Raw genomic sequence first — 16,364 nt, 5'->3', positions numbered from 1 at the left:
ATGTACTGTACACTAAACCCAGCTACAACCACAGGGAGGTCTCACTGCCCCCTTACGTACCTGAGGTTAGAGCACAGTATACAGTGTGCATTATTTGCACTGCCACTGCCGGGCTGTCAGACCTATTGGATCCACTTTCACAGGTCGTATGGTGTGGTAATTTGTCGTTGTTGTTCAAGAATTCCTCTAACCTCCTGTTGTGGGTGTGACGGTGCTAACATATGCAACTCCCACACTCCCGGAGTGACTGATCGAGCACAGAATACTGCAGCCTAATAATATATTAGTTTGGACCGAGAATAGTGTGATGTACAGTATGTGACGTGAGATTATATTAATGTTATATGACCTTTAACCTCATATAAGTTGTTTTAAGCCAAGTATTATTGTTGGTGACGTCTGTATAATTCGAAATATATTTAATACCAGGTGAAGTGAATCCCACTTCTCATCAGGTGAAACTTTTTTTAATTGATTTATAAAAAATAAAATATTCTAATTTGGCAAAAACGTCAGTTGGATTTTAAGGTGTAATATGATATTAAAATTATCCTATTTAGAGAGAGAGAGAGAGAGAGAGAGAGATTTCTGTAATAAAAATCTCTTCTGTGGCCACAAGATGCAAAACTACACGATCATATTATTTTTTTCTTATTACTTAAAATGTTCTTGTGTAAGGATAATGTTAACCAAGCGGGGAAGTTAATTTTTACTTCTAGTTTTGTTAAGTACATAACGAGTAACGGTAATACGTAATAGGGAGAGTTGCTATTAAAGTTAATTAAATAAGACTGTCTTATTACCTAATCGTGAGGCAGAGAGTGATGGAGACGAGCACTTGAAGATTCCAGGGGCAGGACCCGCTTCCTCTTCTGTTTACAAATGGCACTATTGACCCAGCGCCTCTCACAGCGACCCAGCGCCATGTTAAGACCTCCACACCACAATGCACCTAACCATGAGGCACCACACTATACAGTACACCACACCATGAGGCGCCATTTACACCATATCACGAGGCGCCACACTGTGCACCACACCAAGAGGCGCCACACTGTACACCACACCAAGAGGCGCCACACTATACCCCATACCACGAGGCGCATAGTTATACACTACACCAGAGCCGCCACACTGTACAAACAGAGCGCCACACTACCCTATACCACGAGGCATAGTTATACACTACACCAAGAGGCGCCACACTGTACACCACACCAAGAGCTGCCACACTATACCTATGCCACGAGGCGTAGTTATACACTACACCAAGAGGCGCCACACTGTACACCACACCAAGAGCCGCCACACTATACACCATACCACGAGGCGCGTAGTTATACACTACACCAAGAGGCGCCACTCTATACACCACACCAAGAGCTGCCACACTATACACCATACCACGAGGCGCATATACACTACACCAAGAGGCGCCACACTGTACACCACACCAAGAGCTGCCACACTATACACATACCACGAGGCGCGTAGTTATACACTACACCAAGAGGCGCCACTTATACACCACACCAAGAGCTGCCACACTATACACCACTTCATGAGGCACCACACTATACACCACACCAAGAGAGTCACACCATGAGACATCACCCTATACACCACCAAGAGGAGTCACACTATACACCACACCAAGAGGGGTCACACTACACCACACCAAGAGGAGTCACACTATACACCACACCAAGAGGAGTCACACCATGAGACATCACACTACACCACACCTTGAGGCACCACACTATACACCACACCAAGACTCACCACACTATGCACCACACCAAGAGGCGCCACACTATGATGCATCACACTACACCATACAGATGTACCACCATTAGGTATCACACTATACACTAACACCATTAGGCACTTAAGCATACGGCGCCACACTACACCACACCATGAGGCACCACACCAAGAAGTACCACGCCATAGGTATCACACTATACACCACACCAAGAGGAGTCACACCATGAGACATCACACTAAACACCACACCTTGAGGCACCACACTATGCACCACACGAAGATTAACCACACTATGCACCACACCAAGAGGCGCCACCCTATGAGGCATCACACTACACCACACCAAGATGTACCACACCATTAGATATCACACTATACATCACATCATAGGTTGGGGGGTGTTGTATCACACTATACACCACACCATAAGGCACCACACCACACTACACCACACCATGAGGCACCACACCAAGAGGTACCACGTCATATGTATCACACTATACACCATACCATGAGGCACTACACCAAGTGGCGCAACACTATACACCACACCAAGAGGCGCCACACTATACACCACACCAAGGGACACCATACTTTACACACCATAGTCCACACCATTTATCGCAGCGAAACGTGGACCGGTTGTTAGGACATGAGGGATTAAACTGTTGAAGGGATTGTTACTGTGTCGGCGGCGAGTGTCTGGGAGGAGTGTCTGGGAGGAGTGTCTGGGAGAAGTGCCAGGGAGGAGTGTCTGGGAAGAGTGTCTGGGAGGGAGGTCTGGGAGGGGAGGTCTGGGAGGAGGCCAGGGAGGAGGTTTTGGGAAGGGTGTCTGAGGAGGTCTGGGAAGAGGTCTGTGAGGGAGGCCTGGGAGGAGTGTCTGGGAGGAGTGTCAGGAGGTCTGGAGAAATGTCTGGGAAGAGTGTCAGGAGGAATGTCTGGGAGGAGGTCAGGGAGGAGGTCTGGTAGGAACATCAGGGAGGAGGCTCAAGAACATCAGGGAGGAGGTCTGGGAGGAGTCTCAGGGAGGAGTCTCAGGGAGGAGTCTCAGGGAGGAGGTCAGGGAGGAGGTCTGGGAGGAGTGTCTGGGAGAGGTCTTTGGGAGAGTCAGGAGGAGAGCTGGGGAGGAGTCAGGGGAGGAGAGTCTGGGAGGAGTCTCAGGGAGGAAGCCCTCAGGAGGAGTGTCTGGAAAGAGCTGGGGGAGGTGAGGAAAGCCTGGGGTGAGCCTCAGTGAGGGAGGTCTGGGAGGAACATCAGGGAGGAGGTTGGGAGGAGTCTCAGGGAGGAGAGGCTCCAGTGAGTGTCAGGGAGGAGGTCTGGGAGGAACATCAGGGAGGGGAGGTCGGGAGGAACATCAGGGAGGAGTGTCTGGGGAGGAAACATCAGGGAGGAGTGTCTGGAGGAGTCTCAGGGAGGAGAGTCTGGTAGGAACATCAGGGAGGAGTGTCTGGGAGGAACATCAGGGAGGAGTGTCAGGTAGGAACATCAGGGAGGAGTGTCTGGGAGGAGTGTCAGGGAGGAGTGTCAGGGAGGAGAGTCTGGGAGGAGTGTCAGGGAGGACGTTTTTTAGGAAAGTCTTCGAGGTAGTAGATAATGACGAAAATTACGATGTTATTTACTTAGACTTTAGCAAAGCGTTTGACAGAGTACCGCATCAGAGTCTTCTGAGAAAAATTAAGGCTCATGGTATCGAGGGGAAAGTTTTAAATTGGATAAAATCATGGCTCACCGATAGAACGCAGAGGGTCATGCAGATGGTGTTAAATCTGAGTGGGGCCGTGTAACCAGTGGGGTTCCCCAGGGGTCAGTACTAGGCCCACTCTTGTTCATAATCTACATAAACGATCTAGATACTGGGATCAGCAGTGACATAAGCAAGTTTGCGGATGACACCAAAATAGGGCGGCAAATTAATTCAGGGCAGGATGCAAATGCATTACAGGAGGATCTAAATAAACTGCAGGGGTGGTCTGAGAAATGGCAAATGAAATTCAAGACCAGCAAGTGCAGCGTACTTAATATTGGAAGAACAAATACTTATAATGTATACAGCCTTAACAACATCAACCTAGAGAAGTCGACTTGTGAAAGAGACCTAGGGGTACTTGTAAGCCCGGACCTACGGCCTAGAAAACAGTGCGTTAATGTTTGAAATAAGGCAAACAGAGTATTGGGTTTTATATCTAGAAGTGTAAGTAACAAGAGTGCAGAGGTCTTATTGCAACTATATCTTGCGCTAGTCAGGCCGCACCTCGATTATGCGGTTCAGTTCTGGTGCCCCTATTATAGAATGGATATAAATTCACTAGAGTCGGTGCAGCGAAGAATGACAAAAATGATTCCGGGACTTAGAAACCTTCCATATCAGGATAGGTTAAAGAAACTTAACTTGCATTCCCTAGAAAGACGAAGAGTGCGGGGAGATATGATAGAAGTATTTAAGTGGGTGAAAGGAATCAATAAAGGGATATAGATAAAGTTCTTATAATATCCGAGCAGGATAGGACTCGGAGCAACGGATTCAAGTTGGATAAGTTTAGGTTTAGGAGGGAGATAGGAAGAAACTGGTTCACAAATAGGGTGGTGGACGAGTGGAACAAGCTTAGCAACTTTGTAGTAAGTGTGGGAACTCTGGAAAGTTCAAAAGGAGGCTAGATAGATTCATGGATGATAGAGAGTGGTAGTAACTCTCGACAGGAGCTCCCATGCACAGGCCAACCGGCCTATTGCAGACTCCTTATTTTCTTATGTTCTTATGTTCTTATGTAACATCAGGGAGGAGTATCTGGGAGGAGTGTCAGTGAGGAGTGTCAGTGAGGAGTGTCTGGGAGGAGTGTCTGGGAAGAGTGTAATTAGTTCACTGTGTGTGTGTGCGTGTGTGTGTGTGTGTGTGTGTGTGTGTGGAATAGCAGTAAGCAGCTGGAAGAATAGACATACTGTATATGATGGTTGATTATGCGAGTATATACAGTAATTACTGGTGTCTGTAACCATCAAGAGACTTAGAAACGGTCACCTGTTAAGCCAAATTGATAACTGTGCAGAATCATCAGGTGTTAAATAATTTTAGTTTTATTTAAATATTCACTTTTTTATGTTCTATTTCTACTTCATTTCTTGTACATACTTTTTTAAGACAGTTGATTGTTTTGTAAGAAATTTTCAAGTTGTTCAGGGAGAAGCGGGTCAGTGTAGACAATTTACAGTAGTTTTAGAGAGAATTCATTCACTTTTAAAAATGTTCGTATCTTCATTAAAACGTTCATCCCTCGGTGAGTCTAAACGGTTGTAGAGAAGACCTAACTCTCCCACACGGTCTTCGGTGCTTTTGTGTAAGTGTGTAGAGGATAGATATGAGTGACGCCATCACCACCAGATACACACCTCACCAACATTATATACATCAGGTGTCTGTGTGTGGCGAGGGTCTGAGTTGCTTCACCTGTTATTAAATATTTCAGCACGTATTGTAGGGTACCATCCAGTCTGTATATCATGCCAGTTATGTCTGTTGAGCCTTTAACTTGCATTTCATATTGTACTTGTGGCAAATTTTCGGATTACTTTGAATTTAAGTAATTTTAGCTCAAGTCGTATTCCAGTGTTACAGTGGTCGTCGTTCACAACCTTTCATTTCTTCTTATAATCAGCCCTGGTTCAGTAACCCCTTCTATAATTTATTTAACCTTTAGATTATGATATAGATTGTGTAGTACAGGTGAGCGACGGTACTTTGACAACACTTGCTCTATTTTAGTGTTTCGAGAGAGGAGCCACACCAGTTATTATAGCGTATGTCGCTGTGTTTAGTGTTCAGATGGATCACTGATAAGCTTGATCACTAAGTTTATAATTATTAGGTCGTCCGGCGATGCTTATAACTTAGGTGATTATATCTTGTGCCCGGAGACACATCTATACCTATTGATTAGATTCATTAAATATATTTAGGAATACCAGGTTTAGGTGTAGTGCACAATTATACAGTAGTAATTCACAGGTGACATGAACTTTAAATTGGTAAACCCTGATATGATGTACCTGAAACTTACTGGATCTAGTCCTCTACTGTCACTGCCATTACCGCACAGGTGGTCACATCCTGGTGGGGCGAGGAGGTGACACCCTGTACCGACGACCACCCGAGCCTCACCCTGTTATTACACCATCATCCATATCATTAATAAAAACATGCTATCGCTGGTCCACGCCCCAAGCACGACTCTTCCCCCCCCACATTAGTAAGAAGGGACACTAGTGATTTTGGTACAATCCAACAGAGTAAAATTTATGACCCAAAAATCAAATTCCGAATCTTTATGCACAAAAATAAGATGGACGGAGATTTTAGGTACAGCAACACCCAGGTCCTACAGGTGGTACCTAGACCTTGAAGCCAGCTGAACTCTTCATCTAGAAACTAATGATCCCAGTCACACACAGCTAGTAATGTGATTAGCTTGCATTATGACCATCTAGTGCACAGATATAAAGTTAAATTAATATCCTCAGTGCTAGACTATCTCTTATGATGGTGACTCTTTGATGATGATAAATATTCAAGTCAAGGCGTCAAGTCTCTCCAGGACATTTCTCGTCTTCTGTACATTAATTACATTTGTAGAGCCTCGCTGATTCACTTCACACACCCTCCTGCCTTCAGTAGTTGCATCCTCTCCACTTTAAAAACTCGTGTGTTCACCTGGGACGACTTGGAGAGTACATCTTGCGATTTGTGGATGTTTTCTTATTAAAGGCGGGAGTTTTTTCCTCTCTTTTAGCAAACTCAAGACAATAGAGACTGTGTATGGGATGTGTTGGTGTACCTCCAGAAGACTGTTGTTTACTTTTTGTACTGAAGAGTTATGTGCAGTTAAGGTACTTGGCTTAACTCCCTACTTTTTTATTAGTAACCCACCACCTGTACTATAAACTATTAACACACACACACACACACACACACACACACACGTACACACACACACACACACACACTCACGCACACACCCCGGGTAACAGAAACGAGAACTCATCCCAGAAGTGTACATATAGTGTTTTTTACTGCTTCTCACACACGTGTTGATGACAGTCAGGACGAAGGTGAGGATGAAGGAAGTGTGTCATTGTCTTGCACTCATAAGATACCTACGTTTTGCTTTTGTTTTTAGAAGTTTGTTACTTAAGGAGGAAAGGCAGACTATTGTTTTTATTCTTTGAAACAAATGTTTTTTTTAAGGAGTGAGCTATTATTATTATTATTATTATTATTATTATTATTATTATTATTATTATTATTATTATTATTTCCTTATTGTACTGTTCTCAGAATGTTGAATTTGCTTAAAGATAATTTTTTTGTCTAATTATTATTTAAAGTTTGAAATAGTTTTAGTTTAGGTATATATTTTTTCTGATAATACTCTGAGGTACGATTTACTTATAGGAAGAGATAATATATTTTATTATTATATTTACTGTAGAAGCTTCATTTAGGGATAGGGATATATTCTTTATCATACCCCGAAGCTTAGACTAGTTTTAAGGGGAGACACCATACGGAATATATTGCATAACATTAAAGCTTGAATAAATTTTAGGCAAAAAACTGTAGAGAATAAATTAATCATTAGAGTAGAAAATTGTGTTTACTTAAATACGTGTAACTATTTTAAACGAGGAACTCTTCTTTTATGTTTTGAATGGATGTTATTTGGAAGAGCCATCAAGTTCTATATTTTAATACTTTGATGGTATGAAGGTGACCGAAATTACAATCATATTTATATAAAAATTTCAATATTTTTAAACTTTAATTAATACCCGGTAATATACATTCAAAAGCATGACTATTCTAAGAGGGATAACTATGAAGAAGATTTTTCAATACACTGTAGATTTTAAATTATTTTTTGAGAAGGAAAACTTTAAGGAATATAATTTCTTACACTAAGGTTTAAGTTTGCTGTTGTGGCTGATCCATAGGGAACAGCTACTCTGTATTCTCAGCGTGTGGTGAGCGGAGACTTACTGTACAGCCTGAGGTGGGTGGAGGATACCTTTCGTGGTGAGTTAAATCCTGTAGGAAATGTTGTATACTTTGGCATTTTATTTCTTGTGAGTCTTGTACACTTGTTTTGCCTCATTAAAACACAATAGAAGTGCGGTAGATGGATAGATAGATAGATAGATAGATAGATAGATAGATAGATAGATAAAGTAGATCATTGCTTCGATTTGTTACTTGTAAGAATAATTACTTGAATTTGACATAGGTAAGATAAATTTAAAGCCTCGATTTGCTGTACTGTAGGTAAGTTATGCTAAAGCTTCAATTAAAATTTCAGTTAGTTATCACGTTCAGAGCTTCGTGTGTGTACCAGATTCCCAAGTGTTGCAATAGGAAAAGAGAGTTGGTGCCAGTACACATCCTTGTTTTACCCCGTTTGGATGGGGAAGAACTCGGACTGGGTGCCATTGTAAAGGACACTACCGTTCATGCCATTGTGGAATTGCTTCACAATGGCGATGGATTTGGGTGGGAAATCTTTAAAACGGCTGAGGGTCCGCCAGAGGTCTTCCCTGTTGACCTAGTCGAAGGTTTTAGTAAGGTCGATCAAAACCCATGTACAGTCCCCTTCACTAGTGCTTTTACAGGGGCTCGTCATATAAATATTCCACAAATGATTATCTTTTGATGTGTTTGTTTTAATATTGTCTAAATTTGATTCTATAGTATGTTGACTATTGAGAGTTTCCTTCTGTCGCATATAAACAAACACAGTGCTGCCACACTGCACAAAACCTGATGAGTCCCTGTAAACGCACTAGTGAAGGGGACTTTACATTACAGGTCACGACGATGCTCTCTGCTCTTCTCCTATATCTGGCGAGCAGCAAAGATCATGCCAGTAGCGTCAAGAGATGGTCTAAAGCCATAATGGTGTCAAGTCATAGTGACACACACACACACACACACACACACACACACACACACACACACACACACAGAGTTGACGTTTTATCGCATGTGTTCATGATAGGTTAACCATTGGTGCCTCGTCACAAGAAATACGAACTATGCACAATCATTCACGTTGATGCCCAAAACAATGGGAAATAATGGAGCTTATGATCATCCGAACGATATAAGAAAGTTGGGGGTAAGAACAGACTGCCAAATGTGTCCCGGATTCCCTTATGAGGTTTTACTATCATTATCGTAATCTATTCGCCATCACATTTGCAACTGATGAACTCGATCTAGTCAGAATATAAACAAAATTGAAGATTGAGAGTGACAGCTGCGTCCATGAGTGAGGGACCAACGCATTATATTGTGACTTATAATGATAATGTCTACAAATTTATGAGTTAATATGTTTTATATCTGTTTGTTTTGTGTTGTGATTATAATATATGATTGTGAATGGCATTACATATTTGTGAGTGTCGGAAAACTTATGAGTGATACAAGCGAGTCAACAATAACGACAATACGAGTAGGCATTTAATAATAAGCAAATGTGACTAATTTTGACACTCTACTTATAATGGTATTGATAAGCTTATTTTCGTAATATATAGGAATTTGTTTAAATAATAATAATAATAATAATAATAATAATAATAATAATAATAATAATAATAAATGAATATGATAATAATGTTTGTTATACCTTGTTTTGTAGATTAAGTGAGCTGAAGAAGGTCTAAATCTAAAGTTTGTATCATACTGCAAGACCTGTGAGAATAACACCACAGTGGCTAGTAGTAAGAGCTATTTTAATTGTCCTAAAATTAAGGAAGCACCATATCTTAAACTCTTCTCCCCTCCCCTTCCTCTCCACCTTCTCGCTCTCATTATTCTTTCCTGCACTGCTGGTTGTCTTTCCTTCATGGCGGGCGTGACCCTCCCTCACCTCTATTATGCACAGGCCAGAGATACGACGCCCGATAATCATGATTCTGACAAACTAGATCCCATGTAATTTATCTGTATGTCGTACGTGTTCTGGAAATTGCAGAGTGAAGTTCCAGAGTTCATATCCTGAAAGAGTCGTATCTGTTCTAATTTTTCTTCACACCATTACTTGGCAAATTAAAAACGCGTTTTCCTGTTTAATTTTAGCTAAGGCGATAAGATTACGTCCAGATTAGCTTAAGCAGACACAACCTGACATCTTCTATTACGCGAAAATGTTAACTGCGTTTTTTTTCTCAGGAATTAGGAAGTTGTGCATTGGAAGAATTGGTTCTTATTTGTTAAATTTAAATAGATCCCGGATGATTAAGGTAACAGTCACCCATTTCCTGGATGATTAATGTAAGATACAGTCACACATAAAAAATGGCCCCCGGAAGAAAGGTCTTGTAACCCGTGGCATTTCACTGCTAGTAACAGTGCACCTGACGGAGGGGGTGTTGGGGAAGGTGTTAGATCACTGCCATCTGCACGAACCACTGAGCCTCGACTCATGTTTCACTACATGCACAACTAATACGGTAATACTTGGTGATTATAGCGACAGGTGTTATCTTTAGTCATTATATTCCAAGATCCTAATAACATTGACGATCTAACCATGCAATTCTCGTTGTTTGGGGGCCATATACAGTACTCTCCCTGCTTGGAATTTTCGACCTTACTCAATAATTATATAAGGTCTCTCCCCAACTCACTAATTCAAACCATGATCGATTAAATATTCGAATAAACTCTCCTTTTTTTTTGGAAGAACAACCTTAGTTTGGATATAGGTTATAGTACGATGAATAAGGTCAATTATAATAACAAATGTAATCATAAAATGTATACTGTACTTCATATTATACTAATTACCTATTTAATGTTTGCCAAGGATTTTATTGAAACACTAACCTAACCTAACCATAATCTCATTTTACATATTTGAAGTGTAATCGCGTGTGTGTGTGTGTGTGTGTGTGTGTGTGTAAGTGAAGATATACCTGATTTGAGTAAAAGTTAGGTATGCTCGTTTATATTCACCTGGAATTAGTAGTGCATGAAGTGAAACATGAACCGAGGCTCAGTGGTTCGTGTAGATGGTAGTGATCGAACACCTCCCCCAACACCTCCCCCAACACCTCCCCCAACACCCTCCCCGCCAGGTGCACTGTTACCAGAACTGAAATGCAACGAGTTAAAAGACCTCTCTTCGGTGGGGGGGGTCTTTTGTATCAGTCACCCATTTTCTGGATGATTATGGATGTCAGTCACCCATTTTCTGGATGATTAAGGATGCCATTCACCCATTTTCTGGATGATTAAGGTACCAATCACTCATATTCTGGATGATTAAGGATGCCATTCACCCATTTTCTGGATGATTAAGGTACCAGTCACTCATATTCTGGATGGATGGATGTTTTTGTAATGAAAGATACCCAAGACACTGGATGATGGATAGCAATGTAGATTGACCTCAGCTTGTGGAACAATAATGTTATTTTGCTGTGGTTCTCTGTCGTGTTGTTCTTCAAGAGGGAATGTTATTTTGTTAAGGTGTTCTATATCTCGTGATTTTCTTTAAATGTTGTGATATTTTTTGTCCCCTGATTTAATTATAATGTTTTTCCTAACGACTCTCGTTAGTGTTACGTTTATCTTGATTTTTTCTTATTTTGCCTCATTTTTTTTCCTTCGTTTTTATTCAGCAATGTCATTTACTCTAAAGTTTTGTCTCATTTCTCCATTAGTCTGTTCTTAAATCCCTTTTCTCCTTTGTTGTTTATTTTCTGTTCTTCCTTTAGTTTTCCTTTACTTTCCTCTGTTATTTTTTTTCGCCTTTAAATTTATATATACGTTTATTTATTTATTTTTTCCCATTCTCTTCGGCCGTTAAATAAACACAAAACTTATCGACACGTAGTTCATGCCGTTGATTCATCATATTGTGTTGTAATGAAGTACATTAACGTTTCCTCTTCTTTCAGTGGTAGTGCGTGGCGTGGTGTGTACTGTGTAGTATTGTGGATGTGAATGATAAGCCCCGCCCCCCCACCTGTTGCTTCGCCCGCGCGCCACTAGAGGGACGGCTGCCACCGCTCGTTGAGCCTTTCCACCCGTTTAATACATATACGCTTTTCATTCACTGTGCTGGCGATTATTTCTGATTATCTTCGTTTTTTTATATTTATAATAAGACCTTCATAATTATGTTATAAAAATAGTTGCTAATTAATTGATTTCCAGTGAGTTTTTACCACATTTGGTATGTAAATAGAAGCTACACTTTTAAGCCGGGGGATAGCGCAGGCCACCCTTTGGCAGTTCGGCGTCTTGCAACAGGTCTGACACCTCGTGTGAGGTTAGTCGGCGTTTGGCTACTGTGACGGTGATGTGTGCCGGGTTATGTCGCTCTTGTTGAACGGTGTCAATCAGTGTATTTCCAGTATGGGCTCGCTCGAGGTGCAGGAGCTTCTCGGTAAGAAGGACGATCTTATTCGTGATTTGGAGGAGAAGCTTAAAGTTCGAGAGAATGAAATTACGGAGCTTAGGTCGCAACTGGATAAATTCCAGAGTGTTATTCCGTTTGCGACTGTCGGACCGACGCCAGGCAGCCCCAAAGGCCGGGCTCGCAAAACCAGAGCCCAGGGCATCTCGGCTGAACCCCAGACGTTGAAGACTGTACAGGAGTTGGCCGATCTCAGCCAGACAACCTTCCCAGAGGTCCCCAAAACTCAAAGGTAAGCGAGGTGGTCCCGGCATCTGCACACATGACGGTCACATAACATTCTCACTTCATTATATTTGTCTGTTTAGCCCAACCTGTGCACACATTAGTTTTGTTAATAACAACACTGTGGAGATGTTTCTTTGTCTATATAATTCATCTTATAGACAATAAATTCACATACTAAAGCTACAATTTTCTGATGGACTCTTACGATACATCAAATAACTTCATGAAAATTTCATGGCGGTGCTCAAAGGTGCATTGTCTGACGAAACGATGACAGTATTATCTTCCTGACATATCGCTACCTGAATTGTTATCGCAGGTAACCGTGATGACCCGTTGCACCTGTAGCATGTCGCCAGACTCTGCGTTTCCAGGTGTCCCCTCTTGCCTTTATTCGCCGTGAATCACCAACAGTCATCGTGGAAGCATGTGATTTATTACTCACTGCAACCATAATATTTTACAATGACAGTTAACAGGCATAAGACGCGTAGGTCCGGGTCAGACAAGAATCTTGTTAGCCCAGTCACTACAGTATACAAAGCGGGATGCGGCGATACACAGCTGGAAAAATGCAGGAGAAAAAGTTGGTTGATCATTGGTGGTTCTATTTTGTATGACAATGACGTAATTATCCGAGCAGGATGGCGACCATTGTGGCCGAGTTTACGTCTCACACTAGTGAGGGAGGACTTGACTCCTCTCCTCTGCCGACCAGCGACACACTTCGGTAAAAATCATAATAGGGAGAAGAAGACGTCTTGGGGGATGGTGTGTTCGTACACGATAAAGAGAGACTTATGGTAGAAGCTAGTGAGCTAACCAGTCCTGTATAATGATACCATTCAAGACGTAAGACGGATTTCAGTTGTCTTATAAAAGTAGACGATACGCCTAAGTTGGTGTGTTAGTAACTAGTTAAGTAGTGATGCTGGTTTTTGGGCAAGAGGCCCTTCAAGGAGCCTCCATCACAAGGGTAGATTACCGCTTCGAGATAATATGAAAAAAAAATACAGCTGTGAAAAAAGTACAATATTAGTAATCTTTGTTTCTATCTTATCACGACTTTTGTACCAAGGTACAGTAATGGTCTTGAGAAAGGATTTTAAAGATACTGCTCTAAGACGTTTAAATGATGTTTTCTAATATTAATGCAACATGAGTTTCTTAATTTATTACAAGGATGATTTGAAGTTGCTATTGTCTTGCATCTCTCTCACATTCTATATGATCTTGATATCGAATATAGTGTCATAACAAAAATAGACAAGAAATATAATGTTCCAGTATCGTCTACTGTTTTTTGGGGGGTTAGGGAACAGGTGGCCACGCTGTTTACCTCAACACTACCACTACATGTTACACCAACACCAGAACTTAATTTTTATTATCAAAACATTGGGGCTAAATGTTAACTAATAGTTTTGGTGAACATGTAGTACTAGCTGTTGTGGTGAACATGTAGTACTAGTGTTGTGGTGAACATGTAAGATTAGTGTTAAAATGAACATGTAGTACTAGTGTTGTGGTGAACATGTAAGATTAGCGTTGTGGTGAACATGTAGTACTAGTGTTGTGGTGAACATGTAAGATTAGTGTTGTGGTGAACATGTAGTACTAGTGTTGTGGTGAACATGTAAGATTAGTGTTGTGGTGAACATGTAGTACTAGCGTTGTGGTTCATGATTGTGTGAACATGTAGTACTAGCGTTGTGGTGAACATGTAGTACTAGCGTTGTGGTGAACATGTAGTACTAGCGTTGTGGTGTGTGTGGTGAACATGTAGTACTAGCGTTGTGGTGAACATGTAGTACTAGCGTTGTGGTGAACATGTAAGATTAGTGTTGTGGTGAACATGTGAGATTAGTGTTGTGGTGAACATGTAGTACTAGCGTGTGGTGAACATGTAGTACTAGTATTGTGGTGAACATGTAAGATTAGTGTTGTGGTGAACATGTAGATTAGTGTTGTGGTGAACATGTAGTACTAGCGTTGTGGTGAACATGTAGTACTAGCGTTGTGGTGAACATGTAAGATTAGTATTGTGGTGAACATGTAAGATTAGTGTTGTGGTGAACATGTAGTACTAGCGTTGTGGTGAACATGTAGTACTAGCGTTGTGGTGAACATGTAAGATTAGTATTGTGGTGAACATGTAAGATTACTGTTGCGGTGAACATGTAGTACTAGTGTTGTGGTGAACATGTAGTACTAGTGAACATGTAGTGTTATGGTGAACATGTAGTACTAGCGTTGTGGTGAACATGTAAGATTAGTGTTATGATGAACATGTAGTACTAGCGTTGTGGTGAACATGTAAGATTAGTGTTATGATGAACATGTAGTACTAGCGTTGTGGTGAACATGTAGTACTAGCGTCGTGGTGAACATGTAGTACTAGCGTTGTGGTAAACATGTAGTACTAGCGTTGTGGTGAACATGTAGTACTAGCGTCGTGGTGAACATGTAGTACTAGCTACTACCGTACAAGTTAATTATATATAAGAACAAACTATGCAAGAGAAACTTACTGTACATGATAGTAGTGAGGCAAAGTTTATCTTGGTTTGTTTTGAAATTATTTAGATTAATATTAGTTTCTGGACCAATGGCTTGAAAACTAAACAGATTTTAGCTATAGGTAGAGACGTAGGAGTATCATCATTTAACATTAATTTGGTGTGTCGCTGTGTTCCGTGTTTCTTCAAATGTCGTATGTCGTCTTTGCATTTTCATCTTTGGAGAATTTGACATTAGATTAAGTTAGTGTATCACTTGGTTCTCTGGGTGGCGTAAGTATTGAATTTTCCTTAAGGTTCCTGGGGATGAACGGCAGTAAACTATTGGTTACACTCAAAGTTTTTTATCACTGTCAATGGTCGATATGTGATCAATAGTGTGAGTTTTGACCTTGTTATGACCTAGAATTTGGTCTTTAGTCTTTAATATTACCAATAATATTTTTTTTTCACTTCGCAGTATTGCCGTTTCAAGTGTTGAGATAAAATATACTGCGATTTTGAAGTGTTATGAGTTATACCGGGAAGAGTCTGACGTGGCTCACCAACCTGGGTGTTGAAGAAGCTGATCTTGTGGGTTAAGGCGTGACGTGTAACTTAGAACGTTGGAACACTTGCGGCCAGATAAATTTACAAAGAATCAGAGTTCCATGAGACTTTAAAGAAAAAAAACAATACAAACAGTTTCCTCGATTTTTACTCTATTTTAAGTCTCTTTTGTAAAGCATCATCAAAAAACGGATTCGGGTTTTAGCGCCTACCTCTAAATCGACCAAAGTCAAGCCTCATAAATGTAAATATTGAACGTGATCTCAAAACCTCAGGATCTCATGGGTAAAACAACACAGTCACACTAGCCGGCGTGTCCACCAGATTGCTTCACGTCCAACGATTAAATGACAGCTGGGCCGGGCAATGGTCAGAAGAACTTTACTAGTGCCCCGTCATGGCCCCGAAAGCAATTTATAAGTGGTCCGGGTGCAACTTTTCGTGGCCCCGGATTGTCGGTCCATGCCTAGGTTCGAACACGAAATATAAATTCACAAACATGGTTATTTGATTTCATGCTTCTGTAGTGTAGGTATGAACTTCCTCCCGTCATTGTAAGCGGTGACAAGCTGTTCTTGGGACCCTCTCAAGGAACGCTTGGTTGTCCTAGGTCATCACCTTTTTTTGGCACCCCATTCACTGTGTTACACCTCACGTATTGTATGCAGGAGTAAACATTGGTGATATGATTATGATGTCATTGTGTTTCCTAGATTTCATCTACTCTAGGAACTGGGTTGAGACCAGTACGTTGACGGCCATAAGACACTTAAGGTGTACCTAATATACAAGACAATGAGAAACGACCAACATTTCATTAGTGTAT

The 16,364-nt window shown here is 41.2% G+C and overlaps 1 protein-coding gene across 1 annotated transcript; it reads left to right on the top strand.

Annotated features, from left to right (window-relative positions):
- Positions 1–12,046: 12,046 nt before the first annotated feature.
- On the top strand, positions 12,047–12,478 carry LOC121880088 (cGMP-dependent protein kinase 1-like). Its single transcript, XM_042387145.1, has one exon. The coding sequence runs from the start codon at positions 12,140–12,142 to the stop codon at positions 12,476–12,478; it is 339 nt and encodes a 112-aa protein (XP_042243079.1). The 5' UTR covers positions 12,047–12,139.
- Positions 12,479–16,364: the final 3,886 nt, after the last annotated feature.

The sequence above is a fragment of the Homarus americanus genome, unplaced genomic scaffold (genome assembly GCF_018991925.1).
Source record: "Homarus americanus isolate GMGI-L3 unplaced genomic scaffold, GMGI_Hamer_2.0 scaffold30108, whole genome shotgun sequence".
Classification (NCBI taxonomy): domain Eukaryota; kingdom Metazoa; phylum Arthropoda; class Malacostraca; order Decapoda; family Nephropidae; genus Homarus; species Homarus americanus.
The sequence above is the reverse complement of the archived record's forward strand: the minus strand, read 5'-3'. Positions and strand labels throughout refer to the sequence as shown.

What these genes read in the sequence shown, in the direction of transcription:
- LOC121880088 (XM_042387145.1), top strand. Translation starts at nt 12,140, where the DNA reads ATGTCGCTCTTGTTGAACGGTGTCAATCAGTGTATTTCCAGTATGGGC.